Source organism: Rana temporaria, chromosome 2 (genome assembly GCF_905171775.1).
Source record: "Rana temporaria chromosome 2, aRanTem1.1, whole genome shotgun sequence".
Taxonomy (NCBI): Eukaryota; Metazoa; Chordata; class Amphibia; order Anura; family Ranidae; genus Rana; species Rana temporaria.
Window position 1 is genome coordinate 103371565 of NC_053490.1, and position 15875 is coordinate 103387439.

At 41.7% G+C, this 15875-nt stretch overlaps 1 protein-coding gene across 1 annotated transcript in view; it reads right to left on the bottom strand.

Moving 5' to 3' along the window:
- Positions 1-3679: 3679 nt before the first annotated feature.
- Positions 3680-15875, bottom strand: part of ITGB7 (integrin subunit beta 7) — an 89345-nt gene continuing 77149 nt past the window's right edge. The window contains exons 12-16 of the mRNA XM_040340677.1: positions 13330-13541; positions 12875-13103; positions 10723-10931; positions 9970-10130; positions 3680-4154 (exon numbers count right to left, since the gene is read on the bottom strand). Coding sequence (XP_040196611.1) covers positions 4089-4154; positions 9970-10130; positions 10723-10931; positions 12875-13103; positions 13330-13541 — 877 coding nt within the window. The 3' untranslated portion in view covers positions 3680-4088. The remainder of the gene's footprint in view (positions 4155-9969; positions 10131-10722; positions 10932-12874; positions 13104-13329; positions 13542-15875) is intronic.

A 15875-nucleotide genomic window follows, 5' to 3' on the forward strand; every position in this document is an offset into this window, starting at 1 on the left:
TTCTCGGCAGTCTGCCAAAAGTACTCTAGGATAGACCATTTTTTTTTATCTCAAACAGACCTAAAAGTACTAAACAGTGCCACGATTGAACCTATGTTGCTTTCTGATCATCACCCAATCACTATGACGTTAGTATTTCCAGACCGAATCACTACCACAAAAACGTGGAGACTCAACTCATCTATCTTGAAAGACCAGATGCAGGTACATATATTTAACGATATATTGACTGACTACTTCGCACGGAATGAAAATGAAGATACTTCTCTTCTGACCCAGTGGGAAGCACATAAATGTGTCATGAGGAGTGAATTCATCGCCACACTGGCCAAACAGAAAAAAGACCAGCAGTCGAGGATTACATCCTTGATCGCCCGAATAAAGACGTTAGAGACAGCACACAAACAAACTATTGCAGCAAATACCCTGGAAGAACTGACGAACGCTAGGCTGTCCCTGTCTGAAGAATTAAGCATAAAGACTAAAAGACAATACATATTACGCCATAAAATATTTTACGAACAAGGCAACAAGAGCGGTAGATTATTAGCGAAAGCGGTCCAAGATAAAAAGGCTGCTGCCACTATCCATCAAATTAGAGACAATAGAGGCAACATACACTCTTCTAATGAAGATATAGCCAAGCAATTTGAATTGTACTATCAATCCCTGTATAATCTACCCTCCAACCCAAAATGCCCCCATAATACGGTTAAAAGATCTCAAATTATCGAAGACTTCCTACAAAAATACAGCCCACCTAAGATAGCAGAGAACGTAGCACAAGATCTTGATGCGCCCATATCGGAATGTGAATTCGACAAGGCCATTAAAGACATGAAAGTGGGAAAAGCCCGGGACCAGATGGTCTGCCTCTATTATACTATAAGACCTTCAAAGATGTATTGAAGCCCAGGTGTCTGAAAACCTTCCGGGCCCTCCACTCTGTACAAAACCCACCAGCTCAGCTCTTAGAAGCCCATATATCTGTAATACCCAAGGAAGGAAAGGATCTTACCCAGGTTACAAACTACAGGCCAATATCCCTGATTAACGTAGACGTTAAAATATACGCAAAAATACTAGCAAATAGACTTATCCTATTGCTATCATCCCTCATTTCCCTTGATCAGGTAGGGTTTATCCCAGGTAGGGAGGGGCGCGACAACACAATTAAAGCTTTAAATATACATCATTGGCTTACCTCTAACAAATCTAAAGGTTTTTTTTTGTCTCTAGACGCTGAGAAGGCGTTCGACAGGGTGGCCTGGGACTATATGGATGCGGTACTGGACCATGTTGGTATCCCATCCTTAATGAGATCATATATTCGAGCCCTCTATGCAGACCCAGTTGCAAAAGTACGCGTCAATGGCCACCTGTCGGGCGCCTTCAAATTGCGTAATGGTACAAGACAAGGTTGTCCCCTCTCCCCTCTATTGTACGTACTAACGCTGGAACCCTTGTTAAATAAAATAAGGGAAAACCCAGATATCAAGGGAATCCAAATAAATGAAAAAATGTACAAGATAGCCGCATTCGCGGATGATATGCTTCTTTTCCTTTCAGAGCCCCATATATCCTTACCTAACCTACTGAAAGACTTGGAACAATTCCAGGCCATATCTAACCTAAAAATCAATCATTCAAAGTCGACAGCGCTGAACATTACGTTATCTCCAGGCGAGATTGATCTCTCTAAAAAAAACTTTCCCTTCACTTGGGCAGACAACTCCTTTACCTACTTGGGAATTGAAATTCCTAAAAACCTGTCAGATCTGTTTAGATTAAACTTCACCCCAATTTTAAAAGAATCTAAAGATGATCTCAAGAGATGGAACTCCTTAAATGTATCTTGGTTTGGAAGGGCCTCGTTGATTAAGATGACAATTCTACCCCGCTTCCTCTACGTTATGCAAACGATCCCTATCAAACTTCCCCCCGCCTTTTTTGTCTCTTTTAGGCAAGCCTGCTCCTCTTTTATTTGGAGAGGCAAATCTCCAAGAATACGCTTCATGAAGCTGAATTTACCCAAACACAAGGGAGGGATTGCACTCCCTGACCTGCGTAAATACCACCAAGCGGCCCTTTTAGCGAGAATAGTTGATTGGAACAATCACCACTTAGTAAAGGACTGGGTCACATTAGAACACTCACAATTTATCCTACCAGTCAGAAATCTTCCGTGGATCCACCCGAAACATCACCCTCCAGCTGCTAAATGTCACCCTCTCATTGGCCCCACCTTAGAAATATTCCGTACCACATATAAGACGTCCTGCCCATCACCATGGCTAGGCCCTCTCACCCCGCTAAACAACAATCCTGACTTCCCTCCTGGGTTAGAACGAAACTTCTTCCCCAAAACTTGGCCTCACAGAGACAAATTGTTTTTGCACTTCTTTAAATCTGGTACCTTGCTAACTAGAGAGGACTTAAATAGAAAATTGAAGTCGAATGTATTTTCACACTGGCAATACTTGCAAATCAAGCACTTTTTGAATGCGAAAGAACATATCCGTATATGGTCAAGACGCCCCACGGCTCTAGAAACCTTAGCCTCGCAAAACCAGCCTCAGAGGCACACTATCTCTATACTGTATAACTCACTGTTTGAGACCGTTGCTGACTTCTCCAGTGCGTCATGTCTGGCTTGGGAAAAAGATCTTAACCTTAACTTATCACGAGCGGAGTGGGAAACCATCTTTATGCATACCCACAAGGGATCTCTAAATGTTGCCACCCAAGAGTGTGGCTTTAAAATTGTAACCAGGTGGTACAGGACTCCCACCTTGCTCCATAAGTTTTCATCCCAAATTTCTAACAAATGCTGGAGATGCGGTGACGGGGAAGGCTCGATGCTCCACATATGGTGGTCATGCCCAGAGATCCAGTCCTTCTGGAAAATGGTACATGAGACTATCACTGCAATCACCTCAGACGATCTCAGACTTGAACCGGCACAATACCTGCTACACCACAGCTCAATCCCCAGAAGGAGATACTTGAAATCCCTCACAATGTTCATGATAAACGCTGCTAGGCACTGTATCCCATGCCACTGGCGTTCAACTATTACGCCAACAAAGATAGAGTGGTTTCGCAGACTTATCAACATAGAGAGAATCGAAGAACTCATTAGCATTGCTCAAGAACGGATTATTACATTCAATGCGACTTGGTGCAAATGGCTTGAGTTCAAAAACACCCCAGAATTCAAAGCCTATAACTTGTAAATCCCCGACCTTTAGATCTGAGTGCTTCACGATAGATGGCTTTGCTGTTTTTTTTTTTATCTTACACAAACATATGTCCTTTCTAATCGCTTAGCCTTTTTTTTTTTTTCCCTCTCCCCCCCCCTTCTATCTCAATCCTCTCCCTCCCCATATCCTTAATACTGGTACACAAATTAAAGAAGCTATGTCTCATACCAACACATCAAGCGAGCTTCAAACTGTTCCATATGCATAACGTTTGCACCATTCTTATTGTACTGTTCAGACCTTTGAAAGTTTCTATACTATAGAGTTCAATATTCTTTTTGTACACAAAATGTATATTTACATTGTCTTTTGCAATATTTATGCCTAATAAAACTTTATGAAACAAAAAAAAAAAAAACCTATAAGCTGATTGGTTACTTTGCACAGCTGCACCAGATTCTGTGTGCTCACGTTTTGGTAAACCTAGAGTTTTACAGGCTCCCGCAGTGGATGGTACCCTTTGCCCACATCCAAATGCCAGAGTCTCATGCTCCAGGGCTAAACTATAAGGGTGCAGTGGGCCTTGGGATAAAGGACATAAGGCGAGGTCCTTTCACATAAAAAATAACCTTAAAGTAGAGGAGATAGATTAACACACAGATATAAAATACCTGTCTTCCCTAAATGAAAATACTGAAGTCCTTTGATAATAGTCGCATACATACCAGATACTTGGTTTTGCTCCTAAAGTATTTTGGGTACTTTTAGGTTTATAGGTAAAAACTATGTATTTTGCTTTCTTAAATATGTACATCATTGGGTCATATGAACAATCAATCTGTATCGTTTACTGGATTGATCAACTGGCTCCATATGTAATCCATATTAATCCTGGTGAAAATTTGGGTTCATCACAGTGGTAGTTGCACTTTGGTAGAGTGGGTTTTGTGCCTGCCATCAGAAAACAATGTTTGAGTAAAGTCATAACTGCAACAAATGAAGCAGGAAATTTGCAAATAGGCTTGTATTACATAAGGTTTAAAATTAATGTTTTTGACTAATTATTGTGACTAATAATTGTGCACACGGTGTAGAATTATACAGTCATCTTTAGACACCGCACAACTGCTGTAGTAGAAAAGTGAAGGTATCTCTTGCTTGCAGCTGCTTTGCACTAAAGAAAAAAAAATCAACAAAGCATATGACCCTCCATCTCTGCAAGCAAAAACAGTAATATCCTCGCTAGTAGATTGCATGGACTGCCAGAAAAGCATCAGACAGTTCTGAGCTTTCTTACTGGAAGTCATGCTTTTCAGACTGGGTTGGCAGCACCAATTTTTTTTTTTTACCTTAAAGGGGTTGTAAAGGTTAATTTGTTATTGTACATATTGTGATTGTTGGGTATTTGCACACGGACCTTTCATTCAGTTCTAAAAATCAGAAAAAGGGTCCTAGTACAGGTATACATTTCTATAGTATGTTGAGATTCTGACTCATAACATGCTAGCTTAATCGTACAGTACAGGATATAGTAATTCATTCTTGGACCATGGGCTATATGCTGCTTCCTTCAGATGACACTGGCAAAATCCTGTGTATTGATATTACCTGCCCCCTCCATGAGGTTCCACTTTTTACTAGTTTCCTTTCGTGATGTACCCCTTCTCCTGTAGCAGTTTTTTTTTCTATTTTTTTTTTTTTCTTATTTAACTATCAAGATAGGACCATTGACGTAGACATAGTACAGGGAAATCCTGTTTTACAATTTCATACCGGTTCCTGGTGTGCATAGCCTATTGCATTACATGAGGGAAGCAGCACCACACAGCGTGATTAGGGTGTGCCCAGGCTCACCTGGCACCCCCCCTGTGCACACCTATGATTATAGCGTGTAAATACTGTATTTAGATTTGGTGGTCCTTTTATTTCCACCTCACTATTCGAAGTTCCTCTCTGGTTAGTGATGTAGTGCCTTTAAAGCGGAGGTTCACCCGCACAGGACACTTTTTCCCCTTAGATGGATGCTCGTTTTGTCTAGGGGAATCGGCTAGTTGTTTTAAAATATGAGCTGTACTTACCGTTTCCGGGTATGGGTCTTCGGGAGTGGGCGTTCCTTCTTGATTGACAGTCTTCCGAGAGGCTTCCGATGGTCGCATCCATCGCGTCACGGTTTTCCGAAAGAAGCCGAACATCGGTGCGCAGTATAGAGCTGCACCGACGTTCGGCTTCTTTCGGCTACTAGTGACGCGATGGATGCGACCGTCGGAAGCCTCTAGGAAAACTGTCAATCAAGAAGAAACGCCCGCTCCCGAAGACCCATACCCGGAAGCGACGGAGAAGATGCATCTCGAAAACGGTAAGTACGGCTCATATTTTAAAACAACTAGCCGATTCCCCTAGACAAAACAAGCATTCATCTAAGGGGAAAAGAAAAAAAAAAACATAATTGGGTGAACTCCCGCTTTAAGACTGCTTACTGCGCATTTCCGCACAACATCTTTCACCAGCAATGCAAGCTGATCATTAGCTGTCTCACATATTGTGAAAAAAATATATATTCTATATATATATACTCGTGCTACAAGTCAAAAAAATTGTGAACAAGATAATGAATAATAAATTATATGAATTGCAGCTGATGTACACAAGGTGCTATTCACTTGGCAAATGTTAAAAATAGATATATTACAGCGCTCGCAATAGTGCAAAACAATGATCTAAATAAAACCAAATAATAACAATTAATAAATGGGACAATGTCCGTATATAAGTGAAAGATGTGCTCCAATCCATAAATTGAAAAAGTGCTCCAAAATTCGAGGTGCGTCACACCCACTCACTGGATGGAATGGACCCCTAGCTTTTCAGTCTAGGGGTCGTTCAGGCTAAGAATGTTGGCCAGGGATGGCAAATTCAAATCAGTTTGCAAAGTAGATCTTGCATGATCACAGTAGTCATACGTGGATAATAGTGCCCAAAATGAGATAAAAGAAGGGGACTGTAGTGAAGTACTGCTTGGCAATGTATTTATTGTGCAAATAAAAATGGGTACTTACAAAATGTATGTTAAAAACAAGCATGTACAGTGGAACCTTGGATAATCCGTTCCAGGAGAATGCCTGTAATACAAAGCACTCGCATAGAAAAGTGAGTTTTCCCATAGAAGTCAATGGAAACAAAGATAATTTGTTACGCATTGACTTCTACTGCATGTGGCCAAAGATGGGGTGAGAGCCGGAGACTTGGAAATACTCAGACTGTTCAGATGCAGTCGGAAAGACTCTGGAACTGAGTATTACCGAACAGCTCAGAGTGTCACCGGCGCCCCCCACACCTCTGGCCAAATGTGGTACTGCACACCGCAGAGGCTTGAATCCTGCTCATTTTGCGAGACAACACTCACAAATTGAGCCAGGGTTTAGAAAAAAAAGCTTGTATTGAAAACGCTTGTTAACCATGTTACTCGCAATCTGAGGTTCCACTGTATCGGCAAGAGATTGCAAATCGGAATCGCCCTTGTTGGGGTGTGTTCCATTGACAACCGGCAGTGACGTCGTCTGGACTCGAAACCGGAATTTGTGTCAACGCATATCACCCTCCCACAGGGTGTCATCAAGGACCTCACCTATTGCCTGATACCTCAGAGACACAGTCGTAGGAACTCAGTTGGTGACTGAGTTATTGCGATTTCCTCATACTGGACACAGTTTGCATCCATTCCATGATTATTCTTACTCAGCAATGGAGGACTACAGGCACTTGGGAGCAGGAGCACATGGGATTAAAACCAAGTATATTGATGCAGGCCCCCAAAGAAACTCCAAGTTCCTCTCAGGTTGATACAGTGGAGAAAATAATTATTTGATCCTCTGCAGATTTTGTATGTTTTCCAACTTACAAAGAAATAAAGGGTCTATAATTGTTATCAAAGGTGTATTTTAAATGATAGAGACCGAATATCAACCAAAAATCCAGAAAAAAACGCATGATACAAATGCTATAAATTGAGTTGCAGTAAAATAAGTATTTGATCCCCTATCAACCACTAATAGTCCTGGCTCCCACAGACTGGCTACAGTATGTTCTAATGTGGTACACAGATTAGTCCTGTCAATTTAGGAAGGTATTCCTAACAACAACTTGTTATGTGTATAAAAGATACCGGTCCACAGAATGTCTTTCTTCTATTCAAAGCTCAGCATCATGGGAAAGAACAAAGAGCTGTCAAAGGACATCAGGAACAAGCTTGTAGACCTGCACAAGGCTGGAATGGGCTACAAGACTATCAGCAAGAAGCTTGGTAAGAAGGAGACAACTGTCTGAAGAGATTATTTGCAAATGGATGAAATACAAAATAACCATCAATCGCCCTCGATCTGGAGCTCCATGCAGGATTTAGCCTTATAGGGTAAGGATGATTATGAGAAAAGTGATGGATCAGCCCAGAACTATATGGGAGGAGCTTGTAAATCATCTCAAGGCAGTTGGTACCACAGTCACCAAACAAACCATTGGCAACACAATAGGCCACCATGGATTTAAATCCTGCTGCGCCCGCAAGGTCCCCCTCCTCAAGAAGGCACATGTACAGGCCCGTTTGAAGTTTGCCAATGAACATCTAAATGATTCAGTGAAGGATTGGTAGAAAGCTCTGTGGTCAGATGAGACCAAAATTGAGCTCTTTGGCATGAACTCAACTCGCTGTGTTTGGAGGAAGAAAAATGCTGACTATGACCCTAAGAACACCATCCCTACAGTCCTGCAGCACCCTCAAAGGTCCTCCTCAAGAAGTCACATGTACAGCCCATCTGAAGCTTGCCAATGAACATCTAAATCAGGGATATGCAATTAGTGGACCTCCAGCTGTTGCAAAACTACAAGTCCCATAATACCTCTGCCTCTCGGTGTCATGCTTGTGGCTGTCAGAGTCTTGCTATGCCTCATGGGACTTGAAGTTCTGCAACAGCTGGTCCACTAATTGCTTATCCCAGATATAAATGATTCAGAGAAGGATTGGGAGAACATGCTGTGGTCAGATGAGACCAAAATTGAGCTCTTTGTCATTACCTGGACTCGGCACCCATTGTTGCCAAAAAGAATGTCAAATTTCAATTTGTCTGACCATAGAACAGTTTTTGCTCTGCAGCAGATCAATGAGCTTTGGCCCAGAGAATGCACCGGCGTTTTTGGATAATGTTCATATATTACTTCTTCTTTGCATGATAGAGCTTTACCTTGCATTTTTGGATGGCACAGCAAACTGTGGGCCAAATCCACAAAAGGGATACGACGGCGTAACTGCTGTTACTCCGTCGTATCCCTGGTCCTAACTATGGAACTGATCCACAGAATCAGTTTTCCATAGTTAGGGAGAAGATCCGGCATGTGTAATTGAATTACACTGCCGGATCTTAGGATGCAGTACCGCATCCGCCGCTGGGGGCATTTCGTGTCGAAATGCCGCCTCGGGTATGCAAATTAGCACTTACGGAGATCCACGAAGCTTTTCAGCTTCGTTTTTTCTCCGTAAGTTTTAGTTTGCATACGCAAAATTAGGGCTGCTTTTACAAGGTGTAAAGTTATTACACCATGTAAAAGCAGACCTTTCTGTCCAGTGACGCGATTTTTTTTGAATTTTTTTTTCCCGCCGTATCTTTTTTTTTTCCCAACGCAACTTTATTGACCCGTCGCAATCCACAAAGCTCGACGTAACGTAATTTCGCGCTATGCACGTCGGGAAAATGACGTCACGAGTATGCGCAGTATGGCCGGCGCGGAAGCGCGCCTCATTTAAATGGGAATCGCCCCCATTTGAAGAGGAACGCCTTGCGACGGCGGAATTTAAGTTACACAGCCCAAAATTTCTAGGTAAGTGCTTTGTGGATCGGGCACTTAGGTAGAAATTTTAAGGCAGTGTAACTTAAATGGAAAAATTTACGTTAGGCACGATCTTTGTGGATTTGGCCCTGTGTTCACAGACTGATTTTTGGAAGTATTCCTGAGCCCATGCAGTGATGTGCATCACAGAATCATGCCTGTTTGCTGTCTGAGGGCCTGAAGATCATGGACATCCGATATTGCATGTCGGTCTTGTCCTCAGAGATTTCTCCAGATTCTCTGAAGCTTTTGATGATATTATTTATTGTAGATGATTTATTTAAAGTCTTTGCAATTTCATTCTAAAATTTTAGATGCCGCTTTTCTCAGGTTGGTGAACCTCTGACTATCTTTACTTCTGAGACACTCTGAAATGCTCTTTTTATACTCAAACATGTTCCTGACCTGTTACTAACTTTTTTGAAATGTGTTGCTGCCATCAATGTCACAATTCACTTTTTTTTTTTCTCAGTTCAAACACTTTATTTGTCTCTATTTTCCAACTTTTTTTGAATTAGGGTTGTAGATTGATGTCAAAATTGTCGGTAAGAGGGTGAACGAGTGAGCACATTTCCCTCAATATGGCCACCTAATGCCAGGCACAAGGTCTCAATACAAAAGTTATAGGGTGGAACCCCTTTCTTTGCTGCTCACTCACTCTAATGTACTATGTATATTATACTGGCTTTATTTATTGTATGCTTCTATACTAGAATGCATTAAATGCACATTTTCATTTATTACGTGCTAGTCCTATGCTTATCTTATAGTTATTACATTTAGGGATTTTTAGGATTGTATCCCTGTTTAGGATTGTAGCGCCTGATTTTGCTAATATCTCTTAAGGTGTGCTAAAATGTATTCATCTGTTAGTTTTTACGTTTCTAACCTCATTCCATTGCTCAGAACTCCGTGCTTTCAGGAACCGGTTGTATTCCTGCCGGTCATACATCTCCACGATGATTCGATACAAAACAATTAGGAGGAGGCCAAAGAACGCAATTCCCAAAACCAATCCCAGTATTAGACTTTTTGTCTGATCTTTAATCTCTGTAACAAGACAAAAATGATTTTCATTGTAATGCTAAAATATAGGCCTTTGATACTTTGTGATAAAAACGATATTCTTACAATTATGTATTACAGAAGCCAATAACCATATTACTTCTTGTATATTACATTCCATCAGAAGAACATATTTGCACTGGGTAATAAAATATAACTACAGGGCAGAAATATAGAGTTTGCTTTAGTGAGATTTACCCAACTCCCCACTTATGTATAAACTCGTCAATAGTATGTAAGCAGGACTAAAACTAAAATCCCAGTTCATCTTCTGACTGTATGTTGGCACTGAATTCATGAAGCTTGATGATGCCAAGATACCTATGCTATACTGTCCTAGCATTCTGTTATACTTTGATGGTACCCCACATTTCAGGAACAAGCTGGCCAGCATGTAAGGACAGCACAAACTGAGATGTATGGTTTGCATAGATTTTGGCTACTGCTTGTTGTGCTGTGTTTGGACAGTTAGAACAAAATGTCACCCTGTTTCTTTGCCATTGCCAATTTGAGTAAGTATTGTTTTGGCCTCAGGCTTTTAGAATTATATTTTTCAATATACACTTTTCGTTATCACCTTCTCTTTTCTTCACAAGAATATGTATGCGTCCGGCCTCATCGGTATGGGTCACAGCAAATGTGATGTCTTTCTCTGAACACCAGTCCTTGGTTTCCTTCCTTCCAGACGCTGAGTCTTCTTCAAAGGTGATGACAACATGAGAGCAGGAGACGGTGCAGTTATCTATCATTGGTCCTGAATTGAATGCCTTGCATTCTGCGCAGTCTCTACAAGAAGAGATCCACATGAGATGAACATATTTGTTAAACATAAAACCAGTAATAGATATTTTTGTATATATACCATGAAACATATTGTAATTTCCAATTTTTTTTTTATTACATTTTTACAGTTCAAAAGTACAAAATGCAGAAGTGCAATGGTAAAGTAAGGGAGCACCATAGTAAAAAAAAAAACAAGCTGTGGAAACCACACATTAGTGCTACAATAAGGTGACCAGATTTTTTAAATTAAATCTGGGGACATATTTTTTTTACTAGTAATGACAGTAATCAGTGACTCTCTGCCCGTCCCCGCTGCTGCCCACCTCACAGCCTGTCAAGTCTTATGCTCCGGGCCCCGGCTACTACTGGGTGGGGAGCGGAGGAAAATCACTCCGCCAGGGAAGGCAAGGAAATAAGCAGGCAGGCGGCTGGCTGGGACTTGAGCCAAGGCAGAAGAATATGCGAGTGGAGCTGAATAGACATGCACCCGAAACTGAAGAAATATTTCCTCCGCTCCGACCAGCACATGATCATCAGAAAGGGGCACAGATAATGGAAAAAATACACCCCCTAAGCTAGAAGGAGCGGCAGAGCAGGGGGGTGCAATTAAGATTTTTATTTTTATTTTATTCTACACTGACTGTCTTTGAAATGCCCCAGTCCCTATTCAAATCCAATCCGGGGACAAAAACAAGGGACATACTTGGTCCGGGGACAGTGTCCTCAATCCAGGGACTGTCCCCGGAAACTGGGGATGTCTGGTCACCCTATGCTACAATCCAATTAAATGTACAAACAGAAGTATTTTTCCTGAGTTTTGCCAAACACAATATTCAAAAAGAATCAGCAGCACATGGTTACCCCTCTTGGTAGTCTCCCAGTGCCCTCATTCCTGTGAGCAGGTATATAATGTGATTATCCAAAATAATCGTCTACTGTGAAATATATTATAAAGTCCACTGTGATTCCCATTTCTCACACTGATGAGAAGATCTCTAAGGTATAAGGAGGTCACATCTGTTACATGCATACTCTGCAGCAAGGTGACAGAAGTTTGCTTCTGCAGAAAACCACACACAGAGTGTCTAACCAACACAGGAAATGAATTGTTTCATACAACCATTAAACAAACAAAGTTTAATCTTTGCGCAAGCAACACATTTGTTCTCTCAGCTAAATTAAATCTGATTATGAGACAGTCTCTCTTGACATTATTGTTGCAACAAACACAAGGCACCACATACACTATATTACCAAAAGTATTGAAACACCTGCCTTTACACGCACATGAACTTTAATGGCATTCCAGTCTCAGTCCGTGGTGTTCAATATTGAGTTGGCCCACCCTTTGCAGCTATAACAGCTTCAACTCTATTGGTAAGGCTGTCCACAAGGTTAAGAAGTGTGTCTATGGGAATGTTTGACCATTCTTCCAAAAGCGCATTTGTGAGGTCAGGCACTGATGTGGACGAGAAGGCCTGGCTCACAGTCTCCACTCTTAATTCATCCTGAAGGTGTTATATCGGGTTGAGGTCAGGACTCTGTGCAGGCCAGTCAAGTTCCTCCACCCCAAACTCACTCATCCATGTTTTTATGGACCTTGCTTTGTGAACTGATGCGCAGTCATGTTGGAACAGGAAGGGGCCGTCCCCAAACTGTTCCCACAATGTAAGGAACATGAAATTGTCCAAAATGTCTTGGTATGCTAACTTAAGAGTTCCCTTCACTGAAACTAAGGGGCCAAGCCCAACACCTGAAAAACAACCCCACACTATAATCCTCCCTCCACCAATTGATTTAAGCCAGTGCACAAAGCAAGGTCCAAAAAACATGGGTGGGTGACAAAATAAGCACTAAGGCAGAAACGTCAGAAAGAACACCAAAAAATAGGGGGGACGGGTAACAAACCCCAGTTTGTCACTAGATTACCTTCACCACAATCTTACCTGTATATCTGACATGGGGTCTTACACTGAAAGCATTCACTACACTTGTCGCTTGATTGGTATCCACTTTCACAGACACATTTGTTACATATACAGGTTCCATGACCACTGCATATCTTTCCACCTGGTGTCTCACATTCTTTGGTCTCCAAACTGCATTCACAAGCATTGCCCGTATAATTTGAGTTGCATGTGCAGTTTCCACAGTTGCAGACCCCTCTGGAAAGACCTGAACATAAAATTACAAATAATAGTTATTGATTTCCATATCTAATAATGTCTGTGATTAGGCTGAATTAATTATGTTGGCTTGCATTAACAAGCTCTAAAAAGTGTATTTTTACCACGCTACTGCAATGCATGGCTCTATATATCTTGCTAACGCACTTACGTCTTGATTGAATTTCTAATTTTCACTATCTTTTTTTAAAATCTGTTTTTGCATTTTTAAATACCTCCACAAAGCTGGCCGTCATGTCTTTCACAGCTGGTATCATCACACTCGCAAAACGTTCCCCGGAAATGTTTATCACATGTGCAGAGTCCGCATTCACACCTTCCATGCCCATTACAAGGCAGCAATGAGCCGGGCATAATGCAGTCTTCCTCTGAATCATACTTGTTTTTTGGACATTCGCAATGCTTTCCTCTATACCCTTCAATGCAGCTGCAAAAAAAAACAAAGTATTTAATCATGGAACTGCAGCAACACAAAAATGGCTGTAATAGTGGAATATTTTCTTTGCATTTCATATTTTGCACACTTTGAATTATATCCTTCTCTTATGATACTGAACATGAGCATAGCAGTTCAATACTTTTTCCCAGCTAATTGTATTAATGATGTGATGTTTACAAACCATGAGATCCTGGATTCAGAACATTAATGCTGGAAGTACTGGTTCAGAATGGGAATTAATTTGTTATCAGTGCAGAGGGCCCTGGAGAAGGAAAGGTGAGTATGCAATAAAGGGGTTGGTTTACGGGGTGAAAGGTGTTGTGACTGTGAGCGTTACAGCGACAGGGTGTGTAAAGGCCCATACACACTGTAATGCCCCTCACTACATGTGACTGAGGTGTATTCGGGCACACAGTTAACTCCTCTCATACCAATGCATTCCAGTAGGCGCAGAATCCTTTTGAACTTTTATTGATACAAGACAGAGTAAAACTGTAACAGATACAAACAAAATGCAATTAATAATCACACAATTAGTGCCTCCCTATCTATCTAGCTGAATACAGGCATACCCCGCTTTAAGTACACTCACTTTACATACACTCGCGAGTAAGGACATACCCGCGAGTGTATGTAAAGTGCCTTACAGACATTTTACAACCGCAGTAGAAGGAGCTGAAGCTCCGAGAGCATAGCCCGCTCTGTTCCAGTGTGCCCCTGACACCCCCACTAAAGCCGATGAGACCTCAACTACAGCTCCTGACAACCCCACTACAGCCCCTGACCCCCCACTACACCCTAGAAGTGAAAAAAGGTATTGTTTCACTTTAAGTACATTTTCGTTTTACATACATGCTCTGGTCCCATTGTGTACTTAAAAGTGGGGTATGCCTGTACACAAATGATAGACATACCGAAGATGAATCTGAATGGGTAGCGTAGAATTCAGCAGTCCATGTGCTTGCTTCCAGGGTGAAAGGGGAAAAGGAAAGACTGAAGAGGATGATGCAAGGCCTGATGGGATTGAAAGTACGGAGGCTTGCATGTACCAAATCTAATAAGCTATTCTAAATGACTGCAATGAAATAGAAATGGCGCAGTTATACAAAATGGCCATTAGATGGCAGCATAGATTTAATTAACCAAAAGACAATGAGAAGATTATGAGCCTTATTAAAGAAGGCATGACACTCCCTGCTTGGTTTCCCACAGATACCACATATCATGGCACTCCGGAGGAGAGTAACAAAATAAGTTCGGAAACAGGTTTGAGGAAAAGTTTAGGCTGGCCTTGCCTAATGCCTTTGAGTTCAACTTTCCTGACGTGTCCATCTTCACTGGGTTATTACACCCAAAGGCCACTCGTTCCTCCTTGATTGCGAGTCTTTCATGAGAACAATGGCACCAGGCATTAAGTTGGGCTTGCTGTCTTGCCATTTGTTCCTGGTCTGTAGTTTAGACAAGTATTGTTTCTTCCACTTGTTCCAAAAGGTGTCAGCTAACACTTGTACTCTTTTCCATTGACATCTGTATAAGTCCTTTGGGTCCAGATTGACTGAAGGAGCTGTGATCACCTCAACTTTCTGAGTGAGCAAAGTGGAAGGTGTAAGCAAGAAAGGATCTTCGGGATCATTGGGTATAGATGTCAAGGGTCTGGCATTCATTATAGCTGATACTTCAGCCATGAAGGTTGTCAGAGTCTCATGTGTGGGTTTTGAAGTTCCCAATTGTAGAAACATTGAATCTAGGATTCTTCAAGCTATACCAATCATACGCTCCCAGGCACCTCCCATGTGAGAAGAGTGTGGGGGGTTAAATGTCCATGTACAACCCTGTTCTGAAAGATATCTCTCTACATGTTCTGTGTCAAGGTTTGAAGTGATATTCAATTCTTTGCAAGCTCCAACAAAGTTGGTTCCTCTATCAGAGCGTATGTGCTTGACAGGGCCTCTAATAGAGATGAAACGTCTCAGGGCATTGATGAAGCTGGATGTGTCTAAGGACTCAGTTACTTCTATGTGTACAGCTCTGATGCACATGCAAGTAAACATGACAGCCCAGCGTTTGCTGTTGGCACTGCCTCCTCTGGTTTGTCGTGTTATGACAGCCCAAGGCCCAAAAACAACAAGAACAACGTTTGTGAAAGGGGGTTCTGTACTGAGTCGGTCTGCAGGAAGGTTGGCCATTTTCTGGGTTTGGAACATACCACGAAGCTTACGACAGGTGATACATTTGAAAATGGTTTTACTCACAAGTCTCTTGGCTCCCACTATCCAGAGTCCAGCCGCACGCAAGGCTCCTTCCGTGAACAAACGTCCTTGG